Genomic DNA, 21,642 nt, shown 5'->3' with positions numbered 1-21,642 from the left:
CTTCTCTAGTATGGTAGCTTTACATAGAAAGGGAAGGCATTTCCCTTTTATTAAAGAATTTATTAGAAAATGAGAATGGGGGGCACCTGGGTGGCTCAGTCATTAAGCGTCTGCCTTCGGCTCAGGTCATGATCCTGGGGTCCTGGGTCGAGCCCCTCATTGGGCTCCCTGCTCTGCGGGAGGCCTGCTTCTCCCTCTCCCACTCCCCCTGCTTGTGTTCCCTATCTCGCTGTGTCTCTCTGTCAAATAAATAAATAAAAAATCTTGAAAGAAAGAGAAAGAAAGAAAGAAAGAAGAAAGAAAAGAAAGAAAGAAAGAAAGAAAGAAAGAAAGAAAGAAAGAAAGAAAGAAAGAAAGAAAGAAAGAAAGAAAGAAAGAAAAGAAAGAAAGAAAGAAAGAAAAAGAAAAAAGAGAACGGCCCAGCCAGTCTTTGTGAGCTTAGGACCTGGAGAAGTTCCAATCTAAAGGGCTTCTCAGTCGGAATCAGACTTGTACTTCCTGGCCTGTGGATTGCATATTACAGGGAGGAAATCTTTAGAGTAGTGGTCACAGTTTTAACAGAAGGCTGGTCCTCTTAGCTGTAGGTATAAATATATACTTTTGGCACTGCTCCTTCTGTCCCATGAAGGGACTTCGTGGGGGCATCTACCATTATTCACTGCTGTCCTTAAGTGTAAACGTACTGGTGTCACGCAGGATTATAGAACTGGTGGACTTCAGAGCCTGACACAGTCAGAGGGTCTGCCTCAGGGCTTGCTCCTGCCCATTTCCCCGCGGCCTCACGTGAGGGAGGCTCTGGCACAACTGGTAGCCCAGTTTGGCCAGATTGAAGACAGGCTTCACCTGTACTTCTCCATATGCTCCTGTCCCAGCGCAGATGAACTCAGAGCAGAGTCAGTCAGTAGGGCCAGCCAGGAGCAAAGGACCTTCCTTCTCCCTCTGTAAGCCCCCACCACCATAGGGGGCTTTCTGGGGCTGAGAGAACCCTATTCCCACATTCCAGCTGGACCCAAGGTCTGCCATGAGAAATCAGAGAGCAAGGGGAGGAAGCGTCTGCAGACATGTAATGGGAGAGTACAGGACAGATTTGGGATTTGCTTGTGACATAAGCAAATGGGAAATAACTTCTAGGCTCTTTGCTGAAAGCCAGACAGACCTTCACCACAGCCGTCGGTGCAGATGCTCCAGGGATCCACTTACCAGAGACTGTGATAGTCTTGACTGTGGTCTTACTGAGGCGAGTGCCAGAGTTATAGGCGAGGCAGGTATACGATCCACCATCATTTGCAGTCATGCTGGGGATAAAGAGCTCCTGTGTGAGTGGCTGGGGCCTCCCATTGATAAACCAAGAATACTGTGCGGGCGGGTTAGAGGCTGCGTGGCAGGAGAGACTGAGGTTGGCCCCTGGGTGGTAATAGGAGTCTGGTGGGGAAATGGTGGGGGCGTCCGGGCCATCTGGAGCAAACAGAATAAAGGCACAGGTGATGCAATCCGAGGGAAACCGAAGCTCCTGGTCTGTATTAGGGCCACAGTGTCCCTCTGAGCTGGGTCCCAACCTCATTTTCAAAAGTTCCAGTAGAGGCACCCTGTGTTCACTGAGCCTGGGTCTGAGACATTCACCTGTTTCCCCTCTCAGGGAGAAGCAGCCTGTCCCCTCCCAGTCTTGGCTTAGGCTGGGCCTGCCCAGGTTTGCCTGGGACAAGAAGCCATGGCCAGCCTGGGGGTCCAGCTGAGAGTCATGGACTCGGACCCCAGTAGGATGGATGTGGCCTGGCCCCCGGCATGTGGATTTGGGCTGGCAGCCCGGGCCAGGTAGGAAGGGAAGTTACTCACAGAGAACATTCAGGGTGAATGGGTCACTACGACCGGCACTCACTGGGTTCTGAGTTTCACACTCATAGGGTCCTGTGTCATTCCTTGTGACACCGTGTATAGTGAGAGTCCTGTTGTCCAGGGACAGCTGCAGCCTGGTGCTGGCCGGGAGGCTCTCATTGTTTACTGACCACAGGTAGCTTGTGCTCTGAGTCTGAGGTTCACACGTTAATACAACAGAATCCACATTCTCCACGGGATCGGAGTTGTTGCTTGCGATGTTGGGTTTGGGTAACTCCGCTGTGCAGACAACAGAAAGAACATTGCCCTGGGTGGTACCTGTGATTCCTCCGCAGGCATCTCGAATCAGAGTTGGCATCTCTCACCTCTCAGCCAACCTGAGTCCTTCAAAGAATAAGGCAGGTCTGTGTAGCTCAAGACAAATGCAAGAGGATCTGAGCGCTCGGAGAACACAGGCCACCTGCTCTCTGTCTGAGAGCAAGCACAAGTCTTCTCAGGTCAAAGAAACATCAGGGTTTGGTTGTGGAAGACACAGGACAAAGTCAGAGACCACCCTGGGCCTCTCCTGGTTCTTCCCTGACCAACTGACTGTCTGACCAACCTCAGAGGCCACGCCTGGAAAGTGTAGGTGCTGAGGTCCTTTCTACTGCACAGACCTAACACCAGTCAACCTACAGGTGTTCTCCTTGAGGCCTTGTTTCCAGGGTTGTCCTGGAGATGGGCAATGATGGGCCTTCCCAGAGCTCATAAGCCTGGAGAACACTGGACAGCATGGCCTGGAAGCGGGTATTTGAGCAGAAGTAATACCAGGGGACACCAGGGGCAAGCCTGGAGGTCAGTCCAGCACTCAGGCTGCAGGGCCATGAAGTAGGACAGTTCCGCCCAGGTGTTCCATGGTGACTGACCTGAGACAGTGGTGGAGCAGAGTCAGGACTAGAAATGATCCAGAAAAGAGTGAGGGGGACAGGCAGGGCCTGGCTGGCTTTGGCAGAGAACTATGTGCTCTGCCCTCAGTCTTTAAAGTCTCTTTTCCCACTGCAGAGGCCAATGAGGACCATGCTGGTCTTTCCTGAAATACAAGTGGGTGTTTCAAATGCAGAAGGGGTGACTGGTGGGAGGTGGAGGGGTGGTGGGAGGGTGTCTGGCCTTCATGGACCATTTGTAAACACAGTTATGAGATAGAAATTTGAGAAATTAAATGGTTTCCATGTGAAACTCAGTATTAATACCCGAAAAATCTAAAACCCGTTTCTGGAGGAATGTCTCCCTAGGGAGCACAATATGTTGTAGACCAAGTTCTGCAGTCCAACCAGGATCACATGATGAATGAAGGAAGATGTTATAGTGGGTTTGAAATCAGTGACTCCCTGGGTAGAGAAAGACAAGTGAATCCTGTTAAGAAACAGAATTGATCGGGAAAGTCTGAGGTGCCTCTGTTATATAAAGGGAGGAATGATACCAAATTAGTAGAAATGATATGCGTTATGTTAGTAAATTTAGGAAAGAAAGTCCCTGCCAGCAATTTCTACAGTCAGAATGGAAAGAAACCCAATGCTTGTATGTGGCTTTCTTTTGACCTCAGGAAACACAAGTTTGATCCAATTTACCCAAATTGGGCAGCATCTAAGTGAAAGGACAGGAACTGGTGGATCTCACTATGTGAGAGGGTTCCACCCTATGGTAAAGGCGTCCTCAATAGCACCCATGTATGTGTGTGAAATAGGCAGTGAACCAGTCAGAAGGCGCAGGGCCTGGCCAGCCCCACCGTGGGAGGGTCTGGGGAACCACTGGGAAGAACGAGAGCCTCACCAGGACGAGGACATGAGTCAGGATTAAAAGGCATGAGATGAGCCCACGAGCTTTTGGGGACCGCAGACCTGCCCCTTCTGCCTTTGACTCCCTGCTGGAGTCATGTAGAGAGTAGATCAAGGGGTCACATGTCCTTGTCATGTGGTGTGTTCCACTTGATGGCGTCACGGAGGGAAAGAGCCCTGGATGAGGGCACCGTGAAAGCTCGCTCTCCTGGTGACCTGGGGAAACTGGCTCCTGATGGAGCCCGCCAGAGGATGCTGCTCGAATTCTGTGTCCTTTACTGTTGCCTGGGAGGGAAGGCCGGGCCACAGGTGTTAGCAGAAGAATCCAGGCAAGGCTTAAGGGTAAAGGAGGCTGTGCACAGCAGGGGTAGTCCCAGCTGGAAAGGAGGAGGAGGAGGAAGATGAGGGACATGGACGGAGAAGAGAGCCAGAAATGTCCCAGGCTGTGAGCACTGAGGGTTACAAGTGACCTCAAAGACTCCGGGCACTAAGAGCCCACAGTTGACCCAGGGGCAGGATCCTCCCATAGCTGAGCAACACCACAGTCCTCATGAGACTCTCTGGCAGTGGCCTGAGGGGCTGGTGGTCAGAGGGATAGAACATGGGTCTCAGCCCCTGGAGGGACAGGGAACAGGTGTGGCTAGAACCTCCTAGAATTCTGCATCCAGGGACCAGACTCTGAAGAGATTGGGAATCATTCATTCATTCCTTCCCTCCTTCATGGAAGAGCAATTGAGTTGTTGGGCCCTGTGCCGGTTAGGGGTATGCAGTCGGGAGGAGAGGGCAGAGTCCTTTCCCTTACACTCTAGTGGGATGCCATCAGCACATCAGGAAACAATAAGCGATTCCAAGTCTGACGCAGGAGCTGTGGATTGGCCACCTGAGGGGAGGCCTGGGCATTCCCCAACTGACTCTGGTCGTTGATGAATTTAGTTCTTGAGTAAAAACATTAATTCTGCATTTGCTCTCACTTCCCAGACAGAACATCTACCTTGAGCTGTGGATCCCTAAGAAGAAAGGTCTGATCCCACAGCTGGTCTCAGGGTCCATAGATGCCTGATAAGGCCCCCTGGGTGGAGAGACAGGCCTCTACCTGCAGACAGACCTTGTAGGATTGTGATCTGCCTGTGTGACTCTGATTCAATGTCTGCATCGCCCTGTGCCTCTGTTTCCCCTCAATAAAATCAAGTAAATGGTCTCAGGCTTGCTGTGTTGTCTGTAATTAACCTTAAATCTTTCACAATTACCTGACCTAAGGCTTGGTATAGAGGAGCTGCCCAGATAAACTGTCACTTGCCTCCATGAGAGATGGTTCCCTGGGCCCGATCCTGGTGCAGGACTTGCTGCCAGGAGCATCTTCTCTCCTCTGTTCCTCCCTGGGGGTGCTGACCTTCCTCCGGGGTCTCCTATCCCCCAGGGCAGTCAGACAGTGGCCCAGGGACCTTGCCTATCTCTGCTGTCCACCCCAAGTCTCAGGTGAAGGACCAGGCTCTGCCCCTCCCCAGATGTGGCTCTTGGTGCCGAGTCTGGTGACCAGCTCAGGAACCTCAGGACTCAGGCAGCCAGGAAACCTTGCTCCCAAGTCCCCTGCCAGGAAGCCAAAACCCAAGTCTGGCATGGACTCCCCACAGTCACTGGAGTCAGGAGCCCTGAGACAGGGGCCTGGGCAGAGGCTTTCTGGGCTGAGCTTCTCTGTGAGGATCCCATGGGTCCCTCAGGCCTGGCCCTGACTGAGCCCCGCAGGGTCTTTCTCACACTCATGGTCATGGGAAGGAGCCCAAGGGGTTGGACTGAATCTGTCTCCCTCTGCTGAGTTACTCCTGTCAGACTGGTCCTTCTCTTTGCAGCAAATGTCTGCTGGGGCTGGAATCCAGGAAGGGAATTCTGATCTTAGGAAGTTTGTCTCCACTGTGTGTGTCCTGCACTAAATGCTTGAACCATCCCTCCTCCCAACAAAACATAATGCAGAGAAGGGGATGGAGGCCCAGGCCCGGCCTGTGAATCCTGTTGTGTGAAGTAGAATTCACCCCACCCAACACCAGAGGTGAGAGAGGAATTACTCACGGAATACGCGCAGCTGTCCTGTTACTTGTTCAGTTACAACATCTCTCTTTGTGATTTGTAAGGTGTAGTGTCCTGTGTCGTTCAGGGTGATGTTCTGGAACAGCAGGGATCCATTGGGGTATATTGTCTCTCTGCCGCTGTGTGCAGGCCCTGGGGTTGTTACATTTGTGTCTACTGCATATGATACAATACCGCTGGGCTCTACAGTTTCCCCTCGGAACCAGCCATAGCCTATAGGATCCCCAGGCAGATTGTTGACTCGCAGAAGAACATCCTTCCCTTCAGCAACACTGGGCGGCACCGATTCCACAGTGACTTGGGCAGTGGTGGGCGGGTTCCAGAAGGTTAGGAGTGAGACTAGGAGGGAAGGGAGGAGACGGATCAGTGTTTGGACCCATGTGTTGGGAGGGAAAGCTGGGACCCTGGAGAAGGAGCAGGTCCTAATCCCCCAGCCTCGGGGTGTGTGTATGAGTGTGTGTCTCCTGCTGGTCAAGGTCAGCAGCATGACCACACTACTTCAGCGCCTCTGAACTTAATTTTCTCTGTTTAGAACGCTCTTCCTCACATGTCTGTCGCTCACTCCCTCCCTGCCCTCAGATACCTGCTCCCACTCAGGGGGTCCTGGGGAGAGGTCTGCCCTGAGCACCTCCTCTAAAGACCCTCTGTCTTCACACTCTGACCTTTCCCTTCCTGGTGCTTATCAGGACCTGACATCACATTCTAGATGTCTCTGCGTGTCTGTCTTCCTCCCCATAGAACTGAGCTCGGGGAGGGCAGGGACTCGTCTGATCTGTGCTGTAGCCCAGGGGTGGGGCAGGCTGTAAATACCCGGGGCTCAATGAATGTGGCCCCAGGGCCCTCCAAGTCTGGCGTTTGTCTGTCAAGATCTCAGGTTGGTGGGAAAGGGCAGTGTTTAGGGTCCCTGGTTGTTGTTACCAGTTTTCAGAATTCAGTCCTCAGTGATGAGTAACTTGGGAAACAGCCCTTGGCTCCCCACTTCCAGATCATGAGATTTTCCCGTCGCTGAGCCGGCTCCCCCGTCCTGCCCTGCTCCCCTGTCCCCTCTCAGAGCCCTGTCCTCCCCGGGAGACCCCAGCCAGCCTCTCTCTCCCATCCTCCCGCCCCCTCGCAGGGGATCATCCCTCTCACCTGCCAGCAGGACCTCCTGCCAGGGGACGCGTCCTCCTCGGGGAGGGGCTGACGGGGGCTCCATGGTGCCTGCTGCCCGGTCCGTCCCTCCCTCTGGGGGAAGAGCTTCTGCTCCAGAAACGCTCAGGAGCACTGCCGGCCTGTCCTGTCAGCTCTGCCGTCCTCCCTCCCTCTGAGCTGAGCGGCCTCTGGGGGCAGGAGCGCTGGGCGGGGTCATGTGGGCTGGGGGCGGGGTCTCTGCCAGGGCCCCGCCTCTCCCCTCCCTCCTGACTCCCTTGTCTCCTTCCTCCCCCTTTCATTTCTGTCTACATTGCGGTTCCCTGGGAACTGCTGAGGCCTCTCCGTCTTCAGCTGTGCTTTCCCACCATATGCGAGAGCGCGCACACGCCCTTGTTTGGACAAGCACAAGCCTGTGGCGTTGGGGTCCGGTGACCCCCACAGCTGGGGTCAAGGTGCAGGGTCAGCAGTCTCACAGCCCTCTCTCCTCCCCGTGTGGCTTTCTCTTCAGAGCAGGAGCCTGGGGGCTGCCTCAGGAACATGTCACAGGGATGTCACCCCCACTGTGCACTGGAATCACCTGTGGAACTTTATCAAGACTGTGGATGCCCAGGTGACACCCAGAAATGCTGCTTCAGCAGGTGCCCAGCCAGGCTGAGACCCCATGATGTGGGGGTGGGGCCACCTCTCCCTCTTCTGAGCCCACAGAGGGTCTGCAGACCCTGTGAAAATGCACATTCTGACTCAGCAGGTGTGGTGTGGACCCCAGAGTCTGCCTCTAACAAGCTCCCAGGTGATGCTGATCGTCCTGCCCAAGGGGAGCACACTCTGAATAGCCAGACTGAGGGGGACCCGGTTCCCTTACAGGATGGCCCTTCTCCCTTCTCCTCTGCTGAGTCCTGGCCTTGAGTCTATGGGCACCACACAGAGCCCCAGGTCCCCAAATCCAGGGGATTATTTCTGTTGTATCAGAGAAGCCCAGCTGGGCACCGGTCTCCCCAGTGTTCTCAAAGGTCTGGGGAGGTTGGATTGACTCCTGGCAGCAAGATCCCAGAGATAACTCTTGGGGGGTGAGAAAGGGGCAGGCTGGGTGATTACTGGTGAGGGACCCACGGCGCATCCCTGGGTGTCCCCAGCCTGGCCTCTGCTTCCAAGGACAGAGACCCAGGACCAGGTGTCTCAAGAGCTCAGTTCCCAGGCGCAATGGGGGTTTCCTGCATGTCCTGGGAAGAGAGGAGGTGGTGGGAGTTCAGGTGGCTGGGGCTCCCTGGTCCTCAAAAGGGTAGGTTTTGAGGAGACCCTCCCTCTCCGTGTCTGTTGGCTGAAATGTGGCCCAGAGACTGTCCATGTGCCCCTGAGCGTCCTGGGCAGCCTGTGTGCTCTGCCTGGGGGACTTTCCCGTGGTCACCCTGCCTCCCCCATGGGTGGTACCAGGCAATGAGCGAGGGCTGCACAGGGACCCTTGTCATATCAGCGTGCTCCTAGGGCTCTAGAAGGAGTGGGCAGGACAGAACTGGCACGTGGGAGGGATCCAGAAGGGTCTGTTGGAGAAAGGGATGGAAACCAGGCTCCTTCTCCACCTCCTTAGCCAAAGCCAGCTTCAGGGTTTAATTTCCTGTGTTGTCTGCATGTTCCTATGTCGGCCCCTGGAGGCGATGCTGGGGGCTGCACCAGGGAAGTGTGAGCTGACCCGGCTCCCAAGGATGTGTGTGGGCCGGGAGCCCTGGGCAGAGGTGAGGGACTGGTCAGCCTGGGTCCTGCTCTGCCTGACTGCATCCCAGGGCAGGGTGAGCCCAGGGAGAGGACAGGCAGTATTCAGAAGATTCCTGATCCTGTGTCAGGAGAATTGTCCACCCAGAGGGATGGTGCTCCCTCAGCAGGAGCTCTCTGTCCTCGAGATTTCAAGGAATGACCTTGTAGGGGTCTTTTGAGACTTTGTAGAAAAGGCACCAGCCTGGGAGGCTGAACACCACAATGCTCTGTCTCCCCATCACAGCACTAGGGAGATTCCTTCCAAGTCATCTGTGTCCCTGTCTCTGCTCTGCTCTAGGTCTCCCCACAGGAATCAGGAGCTGGGGCGGCTCCACCCGGAGAGTCAGCTGAGGGATCCCAGGGCTGCGTCTATGAAAGGGGAGGAGACCCTCAGCCCCGGGGAAACACAGGCACATCCTGGATTCTTCTGTTCTGCCTGCCCGGGACATTCCCCTCATTCTCCAGGATTCCTTGGGCTACTGAGAAATTTTCAGGGAGACATAGCAGGTGTCCCCACAGACCAGGGGCCCTCAGGATGAGGACTTGCCTCTGGACGTGTTTGGAGGTCAGTGTAGGGCTCTGAACTCCCCTGGTAGTAACTGCATCTGGGGTGGTGATGCAGAATTTGTGGCAGGTCAGATCTCTGAGAGAAGAGGAAGGACACAGGCTGCCCACCCAGGCCCCCTGGGGAGAGAAGTCAGTCACAGACAGAGATGGGAGGGGGTGTCCGTGTTCTGGGAATGAATGGGGGTCTGACCTCTAACTGTAGGAGGCCCTGTCGTCCCTCCTGAATCTAGGAGGGGGAAAGCCCTGACAGCCTTACAGGGACAGCCTCGGGCACGTGCTGGCCCCCTCCCATGCTGATGCCCGTGTCCTGGGTCTGTGGGGAAGAGGCTCCGACCCCAGGTGAACGGGAGTGACTTCCATTGTGTGGTTTCCCTCATGCATTTAACGAGTATTTACTGGGCTTCTGTGACGTGTCAGGCCCTGGGCTGGGTCCTGGGAGCTCCACAGAGAACAGGACAGATGTGGGCCCTGGACTCGTGGGGTTTCCCTTGGAACAGGGCCACGGGCGGTCAGGAAATCATGGCACTGAGGAGTCAATTAGAATCGAGAGAAGGGCCAGGAAGGGAAAGTGTCTGGTGGGTCTGGAGCATGTGAGGGGGTCTTAGCTGATGGGGGGTCACATAGAGCACTCCTGGGAAAGTGACCTGGGGCTGAGACCGGAAGTGTGAGTGGACCTTCGCCCCTCTAAGGGCAGAGGGTGTGGAGGGACTAGCTACCCATAGAGGGACCAGTCTCAGCGGGCAGATGGATGGCTGGCTAGGGGGGCTGACGGGGTCCAGTGTGGGGAGCCTGGAGAGCCAGGAGGACGGTGACTGGGTGAGGCTGGGGAGGGTCAGACCCTGCTGGGCTGTGGGTGCTGAGGAAGGCTCCCAGGTGTAGAGCAGTTCTGCCGCCCTCTGGTGGAAAAGGAGGGAAGTGTAGAAAGCCGAGTCAGGGTGCCAAGCCGCTCTGCATGTTTATTCAACATCAATCTGTAGCCATTTCACATGGGTCGCATTATCATGTTAATACTCCATCATATTCCGGCTTTATGAGTCCCAATCTCTGCTGCTGTAAGTACATTGTCCCTGTCTCTTCCCTCAGTAAAATGTCACCAAGCTCAGATTTCCAGGAATGTATATTGATGTGTTTGTCTCTGGTAAGTGACAGTGTGTGTGTCCCTGGGCGGCAGTGGTGTGTGTGGCTGGAATGCTGGGTGGTGGGTCTGTGGGGAGAAGAAGGAGAAGCAGGGGCCTGGGCGTGTCAGGAGGGGAGGGTCTGTGTCAGGGGGACAGAAGGAGGAAGATGGACAAGTCAACTTTCCTTCCTACTCCCGGGACTTGGCATCAGCACAGGGTTCTTGACCCTGGGAACACACAGCACCACACACCTCTCTGTGTCCCTGGGGAGGCGAGGTGGGAGCTGCTTCCTTCCTGTTCATCAGGACCTGGGCCTCCTGGGCCTCACAATGCTGAGACGGCTTCACACTCACGGTCTCACCGGCACCTAGGAGGACCCCCAGATTGAGGCCTGGGTTTCTCCCCTCCCCGCTCCCTGTCCCTGGGGTTTCTGTCCTGCACCTTCTCTCTGGGCCTCTGTGGCTGGCCTCGGCCAGTGGCCCCACCTGCTTCTGCTCCAGGCAGCTGCTCCTGTGGTCGCTGGCCCCTCTCGATCTCTGGGCCCTCTAGCTGTCATTTGTGACAGAAGAGAGGTGAAGCTGAGATCAGCGTTCGTCCAGGTGCTGCACTTTCTGGACGCCCTGGAGGGATGCGTCAATGGAATCATTACCGTGTGTCCTGGTAGAAATATTCCTCCCTTTGGAACTAACACTTCTACGTCAGCAGCGCATAATGTCGCAGGGATGGGAAACAGACATTTTGCTAATGGATCATGAGGGGTATAGTGAGCGGTGTCATTCCCATTTCCACCCCCCGATTCCTAGATGTGAGAATCCTGGCTGTGGGAGAAACAGCACAGACTGGACACAGACCCAGAGCATGTAGAGCCTCCTGGAGTTCTTCCCCCCAACCCTAGCTGGTGCTGTCCCTGAGTGTCCAAAGGGACAATCCCACTTTTCTCTCAGGACAGCCGCTTCAGGATCGTATGATGAGTGAGCACACACATTGCCGCATTTCATTTGCTCTGAAGTGAGTCCCTTGATCGGAAGCAGTGCTCTGTGGGACACTGTGACAGTCGATAAGGCATTCTATGAATCCGTGGGTGGTCGTTTTGTCAGGAGCTTTGTGTGTAGGGAAGGCAAATCCGTATCCAGAGTGAGTGCCTATCCAGTAAGAACAAAACAGTGCTCCTTCCATGATGGAAATGGTCCAATGTCACCAACCTGCCGGCAGGCATCTGTCTGGTCACCCTGGGGAATGGGGCCATATCGGGGGCCCAGCGTTGGTCTCTGAGCTGGCAGATGGAGCACTCAGTGGTGGCCATAGCTAGGTTGGCCTTGGTGAGCAGAAGTTCATGTTGCCGAACCTGTGCATCAACTCCACCTGCCCCGCCACCGTGGCCACTTTGCTCATGAACCCCCGGGCAATGACCGGTTGGCTAGGGAAAGAGGCTGAGTGAAAACCATGGAACAGGCCACGGATCCACTTAAGTATTAAAATCCTCCCATGCTAACATGCATGGTGAGTGTTCGAAAAGGTCTATCCACATACCTTTTTCCCAGACCTCCTTGTCACCAGTTTTCCAACCATGTTCCTTCCAAGTCCCTGACCGTGTAGCCAGATCATTGGCCACAGTGGGTATACAACCACATATCAGGCCATTTCTCCTTCCAAGCACAAGGAACAACCGGGTACACTGCCTGAAGCTCTGTCCATCGAGAGGATTTCCCTTCGCCCCTGCCCGTTAGGAATGTTCCAGAAAGGGGCTGTCATGCTGCTGCTGTCCACTGTCGAGTGGTATCTGCCTGGCATGCAGAACCATCTGTAAACCAGGCCCGAGGTTTCTCTCCCTCCATCAACTGATCATAGACGACTCGCCGTGAGGCCACAGGTGTGGCTGGGAGAGAGAAGGCAGGGTCGCAGGAGTGGGGAGCGTGGGCACCTGGGCCATTTCTTCACGTGCCGCGTGTGCCTTCAATGCCTGGCCAAGCTTGGTCATCTCATTTCCCACTTGCATTTGATGAGGGAGCACTGCTGTGTATGCCTGGCTTTATGGCCTGGTGTGTCACCCAGTCCACGATGGAATTAGTGTCAGTGCAGAGCCTCTGTCCAGTAACCTCCAGAGGCTCTGGGTATATTTCCTATTCCCCGGTGCATAGACCGCTTCGGTCACGTGGTAACTGGGTGGCCCGTGGTCAAGCATTTAGTCCGTACTAAGGTCCGGTGGCAGGCCAAAAGCTGTTTCTTGAAAGGAGAGCAGTTAGCGAGAGGATAGCAAGATTTTGCTTCACAAGCCTAAGGGGCCTGCACTGTGATTCACGTCTGTGGGCCGCTCCAAGGGGTCCAGACACCAAGCCTGGCCGCTCCAGCACCGCTGGACCTGCTGGGCTCTGTGGCCCAAATGGCAGAGCAGTTCACACAGAGGGGACCTGCGGCAGAGCCTTCTCTTATTCTGGGCAGCACTCAAAACTAGCAGCTTTTTGGGTCACTTGGTAAATGAGCCAGAGGAGCACACCTAAATGGGGAACATGTTGCCTCGAAATCCAAAGAGGCTCACTCGGTGTTGCAGTTTGTTTTTGGGGGTATGAAGGGCAGGGGGCAGCAACTGATCCTTCAGTTTAGAAGAGGTAGATTGGGGGCGCCTGGGTGGCTCAGATGGTTAAGCAACTGCCTTCAGCGCAGGTCATGAGGATCGAGTCCCACATGGGGCTCCCTGCTCAGCGGGGAGCCTGCGTCTCCCTCTCTCTCTGCCCCTCCCCCTGCTCATGCTCTCTCTCCCATTCTCTCTCTCAAATAAATAAATAAAATCTGGTGATTAACATGACAATAAAATTTAAAATAAATAAATAAATAAAATCGTTAACAAAAAATAGAAGAGGTACATTGATAGGTCCCTCCCCTCTGGACCCCTAGAAATTTCACTGAGGTAAAAGGCCCCTGAATTTTTGTTTGATTTATTTCCCATGTTCTGCACAAAAATGTCTTACCCAGAAGCCTAGAGTCGCTGCTAACTTCTTGCTCACTGGGTCCAATCAGCATAATGTCATCAATGCAAAAGGCCGGGGTGATAATCTTGTGAGAGGGAAAGGCAATCAAGATCCCTATGAACTAAAGTATGACACAGGGCTGGGGAGTTGATGCGCCCCTGGAGTCGGACAGTGAAAATGCATTTCTGGCCTTGCCAGCTGAAAGCAAACTGACTCCAGTGGGTCTTTACTAACAGGTATGGAGGAAGAAGTATTTGCCAGATGGTTAGCTTCATACCAGGCACCATGGGAGGTGGTAATTCGCTCAAGCAAGGAAACCACGTCTGGTACCACACATACCAGCAGCCATTGGAGTTACCACCTGGTTAAGCTTAGGATAATCCACTGTCACTCTCCAAGACCCGTGTGTCCTTCAAGTCCTTGGTGCTGCACTAATCTCTGCAGTCCCTCGGGGAATGTGGTGTTGCTTTCAGTTTAGTATTTTCCTAAGTAGTTCTAGTGCTTTCCACTTGGCCTTTCCCACCGTAATAGCCCTTACTCCACAGGGTGGGGAACCGATGTGGGGATTCTGCTAGCTGTTGAGTATGACTATGGGAAATAACCACAGGATTGGTTCAGCGATACTGGCCTCCCCCGCCCCCTGCCCAGGCCCACTGTGAGATGGACCTGAGCTCAGACTCCATGGACCACCTGAGCTCCATAAGCCCTCCTCTGACTGGTGGGCCACGGTGACATTTGAGTCCTCAGTTTAGAGCTCATGTCTTTCAGTGCCCCAAAGAGCTATTTGCTTTTCTCCAGTGACCATCAACTTGGTAGAAGGCCACAGGTCCCTCTGGGGAAGACTGGGAGAAAGGTTAACAGTATAAATTTTTAGCAGCATACTGGGGTCCTTCCTCAAGGGGACCTGGCCCCTCCTTTATTCCAGGAGTTCTGGCTCTTTAAACTGGCTCAAGTCTGGGAATTGACTGAGGGGTCATAAAACTCAGTTGCTCTGATTCAAGATAGACTTTTGTTCACTTGACCTAGAACTCTCCTTCTTATACAGACCAAGTAAGAATTTAGTAGCTTCCCATCTATCTCATTTCTAGGAACATCATGATCAACTAGCCAACGTCATTGTCATTGTTCCCCGTGAATCAGACTATTCTGATTGCTGCTTTGGGTCTGCTGTCCATTATGGTGACATTGCATTTAGGTTTCCCAGGTCAGTGGCAGCAGCTTCCACTTGTAATTTCTGACCTACAGAGAAGAGCAATCACAGAGCTGTTCAGGTGTGCTGTGACCTCATACCTCACGTGAAGTCATGAAAGACTAAGGTGTGTCCTCTGAACTCTCCCAGGGTGGATGAGCAGGTCTTAAGTGCTAAGTCCACGCCACGTTCCAGTCTCCCTTAGCCTTTGGATCCCTTCCTCTGTCCCTGAGTCTCAGGGCTATTCTCTGATGCAGAGAACTCACGGGTCTGTCAAGATAAACACATACAGGTGCAAAACTTAGCAGTGAACTGGTAAGCTGAGTGGGGGAGGATTTGAAGATACTTTCCTCAGAGAGGTGTCCCAGTCCATGGAACCCCAGGGGAGGGAGAGAATATTCCACACAGAGTCTCAGATTCTCCTGGGCTGCCCGAGGGGAGTGAGCCAGGTGAGGAAATACCCATGGGTGTGCACCCTCTGGTCAGGCCTGACATAGTCAGTCTGGAGGGTCTCCTCTCTTGGGGTGTCTGTGTCGCGTGGGAATGTCCTGTGCCTTGCCGAGAGTGTGAGGTACTTCGTGCTGAGGCTTTTGATTTGAAGGGAACTCAGGCCTAGGTGACTGAGAAGCCAATGCAAGGAGGTAGGGGATGGAGGATGTGGGTGTCCTTGGAGCCCTCATTCCCAGCTGCTCCCTGGGCTCATATGACAGAGTTAGGGGAAGTTTTGGATATCTGGGGTTGCTTGGGTCAAAGGCCTATGGAAAAGTCATCCTCTTTAGCTGAGGGCAAGAGAATGTCATGGAATGGGGGATGAGGGATGAGGATGGGAAGGGAGGACTCTCACATTGGAGGACTGTGGGGAGATGGACTGGTGAGCCAGAAGCAGCCCCAGGACCCAAGTCATGGGGAGGGGATGGTTCCACACATAGTGGGCAGCTTAGGCAGGACGTGCAGAACAAGATGCCCCCGCTGTCCCTGTTGGCACTGCGGGAAATGACTGTAAGTCCATGACTCTGAAGGACTGGATCACCCTTCTTAACTGTCCCTGCCCTCCCTGTAGTGGAATTATACACCCATACCCTTTGTCTGCGACCTTGCAGTTCTTCCCACTGGAAGAGGAGCATGTCCCCCCACCCCCACCCCCATTCCTTCATTCATCTCGAGCTTAGCTGTATGCTTGCTGAGGCTAATGGACTGCGGGAAGAGAGATCTGGGCCGGTTTGGGGCCACGCCATAGGAGGCCCAGCACGTTGTCCTCACTATCTCCACATCAGCTACAGGAAGAGTGTCTACCGGTGACCCCCTTTCCTCTGGTGCATTTAGGAAACCTGCTACACATCACGGCCATCTGCAGTCTGAGGTCAGAGCCGTGAGTCTGGTTCTCTGGTCCAAGGGAGCCGTCCTCCCTCAGGCCCAGGTGTTTTCAGGATGCTCTGACCCCAGCAGGGCTTCTGCTCACCAGCCCTGCCTGTGGCTCTGCCCCTGGGTGTGGCCCAGGGAGAGCGTCTGTAACAGGGCTGAGGCCCAGGGGCTTGGAGTTCAGGTGATGAACCCAGACAGCCTTGCCCCACTCCTGATGAAATTGATGTTTTTAAGGATCCTCCAGTAACTTGGTGCTTGCTGCAGGTCGTGGTGGCCTTCATCAGGCCAAGAGCTCCCCTCCCGGAATAGTTTGCCATTGGTTTCCCTATTGCCCCAATCTGAGTGGGTGTGGAACCTCATCAAAGGCCATTTTGCTTCTCTTCTCGCCATTAGTAATGATTTTCTGGTTAATGTCTTAATGTGGTAAAAGGCAATGGTTGATTTTGAATGCTAAATCGACCTTGCAATTTGGGCAAGAAATTCAGCTTGGTAATTCCTGATCCATTTCGGTAGCATTTCATTTGGGGATTTTTCATTCCTGGTCATGAGAAAGGCTACACCTTTACTTCCTCATTCTTTCCTGGTCTGGTTTTGATGTGAAGGTTATACGGCCACATAAAATGAGTTTGTGAGTGTTCCGTATTTGTCCTGTTCTCTGGAAGAATTGCTGAAGTTTGGAATGAGCTGGTCTTTGATTGTTTTGTGGATGTTGCTTTTTTGTGTGACCTGAAGAGATTTTATACTTCTTTTTTTGTTAAGTAACATGAACATTGCAATAAATTTCTGCATAGGTGTGTGCCTATGAAACCATTGCCCAGCTCAAAGTAGAGAACGTTCCCCACACCAGGAAATGCTCTCATGCCCCTCCTCGCCCTTAGGACCCTCACCATCACCTCCGGTCTGACCTCTACCGCCAGAGATTGGTTTTGCCTCTTTGGGAACTTTACACAAGTAGAATCAATTTGTTCCCTTCTGCATTTGGCTGCTCTCCTTCAAGTCTGTGCTGCGGGATTTATCCACGTTGTTGTGTAGCCTCAATTCACTCCTTTTTCATGTTGCTTAATATTGTTTGAATACATCACAGTATTTGCGCATTGTACTGTTGGACATTTGGATTCCTCTACTCTTTGGCTTTTCTGAATAATACTGATATGAATATTCTTAACCATGTGTGTTGCAGTTCTAATGTATCTAACTCATTTCCTCGGGGGTAGATACCATTGTATTTGCTGGAACATCTTCTAAAATAGATAGAAATTTTAGATTCTCCTGCCAGATAGTTGAACCAATCTTTAACCCCACCAGCAGTGTTTACACTTTCTGATGTTCCAACTCTTGGTATTGTCAGTCTTTTAATTTCAGCTATTCTCGTGTGCTGACATGATAGTTCATAACGGTTCTACTGTGTGCTTCCCAAATAAACAATAAAGCAAATGCAGCTTTTCATATGCTTGTTGGCTATTTTCACATGTTCTACTGTTCAGTGTCTCTTAGAGTTATTAGCCATCTTAAAAAATTGGATTGTCAGTCTTTTTCCTATTGCTTTTGGAAGATTCTGTAATGCACTTTGGACATGGCTTCATCATATAGATACACACACACACACATATGTAGCTTGTATATGTATGAAAGAGAGAGGGAGAGAGAATTGGGTGTCTTTTGAAGACCAGAAATTCTAATTTTAATAAATTTAAATCGATTTCTAAAAGATTGCATGGTGTGAGTTAGGGTTCCTATTTTTCCTCCATAGAGATATTCATATTCATTTTATTTTATTGTTTCTAAAGATTTTATTTATTTATTTGTCAGAGAGAGAGAGAGAGATCACAAGCAGGGGGAGCGGCAGGCAGAGGGAGAAACAGGCTCCCCACCATGCAGGGAGCCAGACGTAGGGCTCGATCCCAGGACCCCGGGATCATGACCTGAGCCGAAGGCAGACGCTTAACCGACTGAGCCGCCCAGACGCCCCCCTTCATATTCATTCTAAAGCGTCTGTGTTTTCTGTGAGTGTGCACGAGTGTGTATGTGTGTGTGTAAAAACACTTTAACTATTAACTAAATTTCCTTTAATAGTTATAGTACAGGTCAGATTTCCTATTTCTTCATGAGTTAGTTTATGTTATTTCTAATTTTACTAGGAACATTGTCAGTTTTGTCTAAATTGTGAGTTTATGGCCATGAAGATTTTTTATTTATTTTTATTTATTATTATTTTTTAAAGATTTTATTTATTTATTTGACAGAGAGAGACACAGTGAGAGAGGGAACACAAGCAGGCGGAGTGCGAGAGGGAGAAGCAGGCTTCCCGCTGATCAGGGAGCCCGGTGCGGGGCTCAATCCCAGGACACTAGGATCATCACCTGAGCCGAAGGCAGACACTTAACGACTGAGCCACCCAGGCGCCCCAACACTTGAAATTTTAAATGTGTACAAATTCAGAGGTGTAGGAAACTTTAATAGATACAGAGTTTAGGAAGGTGAAGGCTGTGAATGTCCGTTTTCATTCAATGCATCCTTTATTTTGCATTCTTCACACATAAGCAGCCATTCCTGCTATTTCCTGGGCCAAAAAAGAGCAGATCTTCCAAGGAATGGAATTTACTCGGGCATTCTCCTAGGTATGGCATTTGCAAAGTCGAATGCCAAGACACCAGCAAGTGCATCTTTGGGCAGTACTCCAAAACTACAGGCTCTGCTTTCTTGGTGGCAAATGGGGACCTGGGTCTTGCTTCCCATTAGACACTGAAGCCATCGTGCTTTATCTTTGCTTCTCTTCTGGTTGAGTGGACTCTGCTTATTCCTTGACCCATAGTCTGTGGGGCTGGGGGTTGCCTCCCAAGCAGCATCTTTGGTGCCCGCAGAGCAGAGCTCCCTTGCCTCTGACCCTACAGACTGGACTACTCCCTGCCTCCCCGGTGCCTGCTTCCACCCCTCAGGGCCCCGCCAGGGCAAAGCATTTCATTCTTTCTGATGCCATGGGAAATGGGAACCTTTTATTTGTTTTCCAGGTAGTTTGCCATAGGTTCTCTGTTAGTGGATAGAAATGCACTGATTTCTGTAGATTGATTTTGCATCCTCCAGCTTCCTTTTTTTTTTTTTTTTTTAAGATTTTATTTATTTATTTGACAGAGAGAGAGAGAGAACACAAGCAGGGGGAACAGTAGAGGGAGAGGGAGAGCAGGCCCCCCGCCAAGTAGGGAGCCCGATGCGGGGCTTGATCCCAGGACCCCGGGATCATGACCTGAGCCGAAGGCAGACAGATGCTTAACCAACTGAGCCACCCGGGTGCCCCGCATCCTCCAGCTTCCTTAAATTTATTAGTTCTGACAGTTTTTCATGGAGCCTTTGGAGTTTCTTTATATAAGATCATGTCATTTACGAACAAGGAGAATTTTACTTCTTTTCTGGCATGAATGCCTTTTATTTCTTTTTCTTGCGTAATTGCTCTAAGACTCTCAGTACTATGCTGAATAGAAGTGGTGAGGATGCGCAACCTTGTCATGTTTCTGATTCTAATAGAGAAGCTTTCAGCCTTTCACCACTGAGTATGACGTTAGCTGTGGGCTTGCCATAGACAGCTTTCCTTCTGCTGAGGACCAGCATGGTAGATAGTTTTCTAATCTTGTAATTTCTGTATACAAATTTGTCTTTGCACAAAAAAATGCCCACTGATTAGAAAGGAGAGCACTCCTGCATGTTGGTGGGAATGTAAACCGGGGCAGTCACTCTGGAACACAGTAGAAAGGTTCCCCAAAAGTTAAGAATAAAACTACCCAGTGATGCAGGAAGTGCTCTCCTAGGTATTTACCCAAAGGATACAAAAGTCCTAATACAAAGGGATACACACACCCTGATGTTTATAGCAACATTATTTACAATAGCCAAACTATGGAAACAGCTCAAATGTCCATCAGTTGATAAATGGATAAAGATGATGTGGTGTATATATACAATGGAATATTTCTCAGCCACAAAGAAAGAATGAAACCTTTTCATTTGCAACAATGTGGGTGGAGCTAGAGTGTGTTATGCTAAGTGAACTACATCAGTCAGGGAAAGAGAAATACCATATGATTTCAGGCATGTGGAATTTAAGAAACAAACCAAATTAGAATAGGGGGAAAAGAGAGAGAAAGAGAGGCAAACCAAGAAACAGACTCAACTAGGAGAACAAGCTGATGGTTGCCAGAGGGGAGGTGAGTGGGGGAATGAGTGAAATAGGAGATGGGGATTAAGGAGGGCACTGGTTGTGATGAGCACCAGGTGTTGTATGGAAGTGTTGAAGCAGTATATTGTACACCTAAAACTAATACTACACTGCATGTTAACTAACTGGACTTTATTTTATTTTTTAAATTTTAAAGACTTATTTGTTTTGTTTTGTTGAGAGAGAGCGAGGGGGGAGGGGCAGAGGGAGAGGATCTCCAGCAGACTCCCCACTGAGCACAGAGCCCTACACGGGACTTGATCCCACGACCCTGAGATCAGGACCCAACCGCCTGAGCCACCCAGGCACCCCAACTAACTGGAATGTAAAGAAAAACCTAAAAAAATGCCCGCTGATCAATTTTTATGTCATGAAAATAGTTATATTGGCATAAGGTCTAGACAAGTAGTTAGGATGTCCCTCCTAATATGATGCAATGTGAAACCCAGGAAGCATTCTTGCCAAAAATATAGAACCTGAATCTATTTTCAGCTTTGAGATTCATTTTCCAATTTATAGGAAATACAGGGTTTAGAGAAGCAAGTGAAATGACACCGTAAGGAAACAAAGTCAGAATGTGGGCATTCTACAAGACAAAATGTCTGGTCTGGTCTTTTCAAAGAGTCTATATCATGAAAAAAGTTGACGGGGTAGGAGGACTGTTACAGAATGAAGTGTTTTGCTTACTGAATTTTCAAAAATTGAACACACCCATGTATCTAGCAGCTAGATCAGGAAACAGAATATTATGGTACTCTAGAAATTCTTACCCTCTTCCATTTATAAATTTTTTTTAAAAAATTAATTTGTTTATTTGAGGAGGAGGAGGGGCAGGGGAAAAGGGAGAGAAATCCTCAAGCCGACTGTGCACTGAGCACGGAGCCCGACACGGGGATCAATCCCAGGACCCTGAGATCATGACCTGAGCCAAGATCAAGAGCCAGCCGCTTAAACGACAAAGCCACACAGATGCCCCGCCCATTTATAAATTTCTAATATTGAACCTTTGCTTTCCTGGGACAATTGGAATTGAGTCACGGTGTACTATCTTATTGTATATACTGCTGGAATTGGTTTGAGAATATCGTGATTAACATTTCTGTCTCTCTGTTCATGAGTATGATTGGCCTGATATTTTCCCCTTTCTGTACTTTTGTTGTTGTTCCTATTTCAGTTTAAAGGTTATACTAAGCCCAGAGTCAGTTGGGGGCATAGTCTCTCGCTGTTCTGTGGATGAATTTGTATAATTTTGAGATGATCTGTGTTGAAAGTTCTGTGCAACTCACTGATAAAACTTCTGAGCTGGAAATTTTTTTCTCTTTCCTTGAAATCTTTTCATATGGAAAATTTTAAATGTATACAAAGAGTTTGTATACAAACATGGACAAGCAGATTCTAGTTCGTTATACTAGAGAGAATGGTATTGTGAACCCTCAAGTACCCATCTCCAGCTCAAAGTATCAACTCATGATGAACCTTGTTGTATCTATCTCCCTTCTACTCCTCCACTGACCGGATTAAATATTAGAAATTATATACTATTGTTTCTAAACACTTTTGTGTGTACTTCTAAAACATAAGGCCCCACCCCCCAATAAAAAAAAAAAGTCAAACTTAGAGAAAA

At 50.9% G+C, this 21,642-nt stretch overlaps 1 protein-coding gene across 14 annotated transcripts in view; it reads right to left on the bottom strand.

Moving 5' to 3' along the window:
- The window catches only part of LOC118542827 (cell adhesion molecule CEACAM1-like), a 47,514-nt gene extending 40,453 nt beyond the window's left edge, over positions 1 to 7,061 (bottom strand). For 7 of the 14 annotated variants that reach the window (XM_078063157.1, XM_078063163.1, XM_078063167.1 and 4 more), the window contains exons 1-4: positions 6,861 to 7,059; positions 5,712 to 6,068; positions 1,834 to 2,112; positions 1,201 to 1,455 (exon numbers count right to left, since the gene is read on the bottom strand). In XM_078063157.1, the coding sequence (XP_077919283.1) occupies positions 1,201 to 1,455; positions 1,834 to 2,112; positions 5,712 to 6,068; positions 6,861 to 6,924 (955 nt within the window). In that variant the 5' untranslated portion in view covers positions 6,925 to 7,059. Of the gene's footprint in view, positions 1 to 1,200; positions 1,456 to 1,833; positions 2,113 to 5,711; positions 6,069 to 6,860 lie in introns of all 14 variants that reach the window. The other 7 variants (XM_078063159.1, XM_078063161.1, XM_078063173.1 and 4 more) reach the window with 3 other exon arrangements.
- Between the last annotated feature and the right edge of the window lie 14,581 nt (positions 7,062 to 21,642).

Source organism: Halichoerus grypus, chromosome 15, assembly GCF_964656455.1.
Source record: "Halichoerus grypus chromosome 15, mHalGry1.hap1.1, whole genome shotgun sequence".
NCBI lineage: Eukaryota > Metazoa > Chordata > Mammalia > Carnivora > Phocidae > Halichoerus > Halichoerus grypus.
Note: the sequence above shows the minus strand (reverse complement) of the source record. Positions and strands in the feature narration are given on the sequence as shown.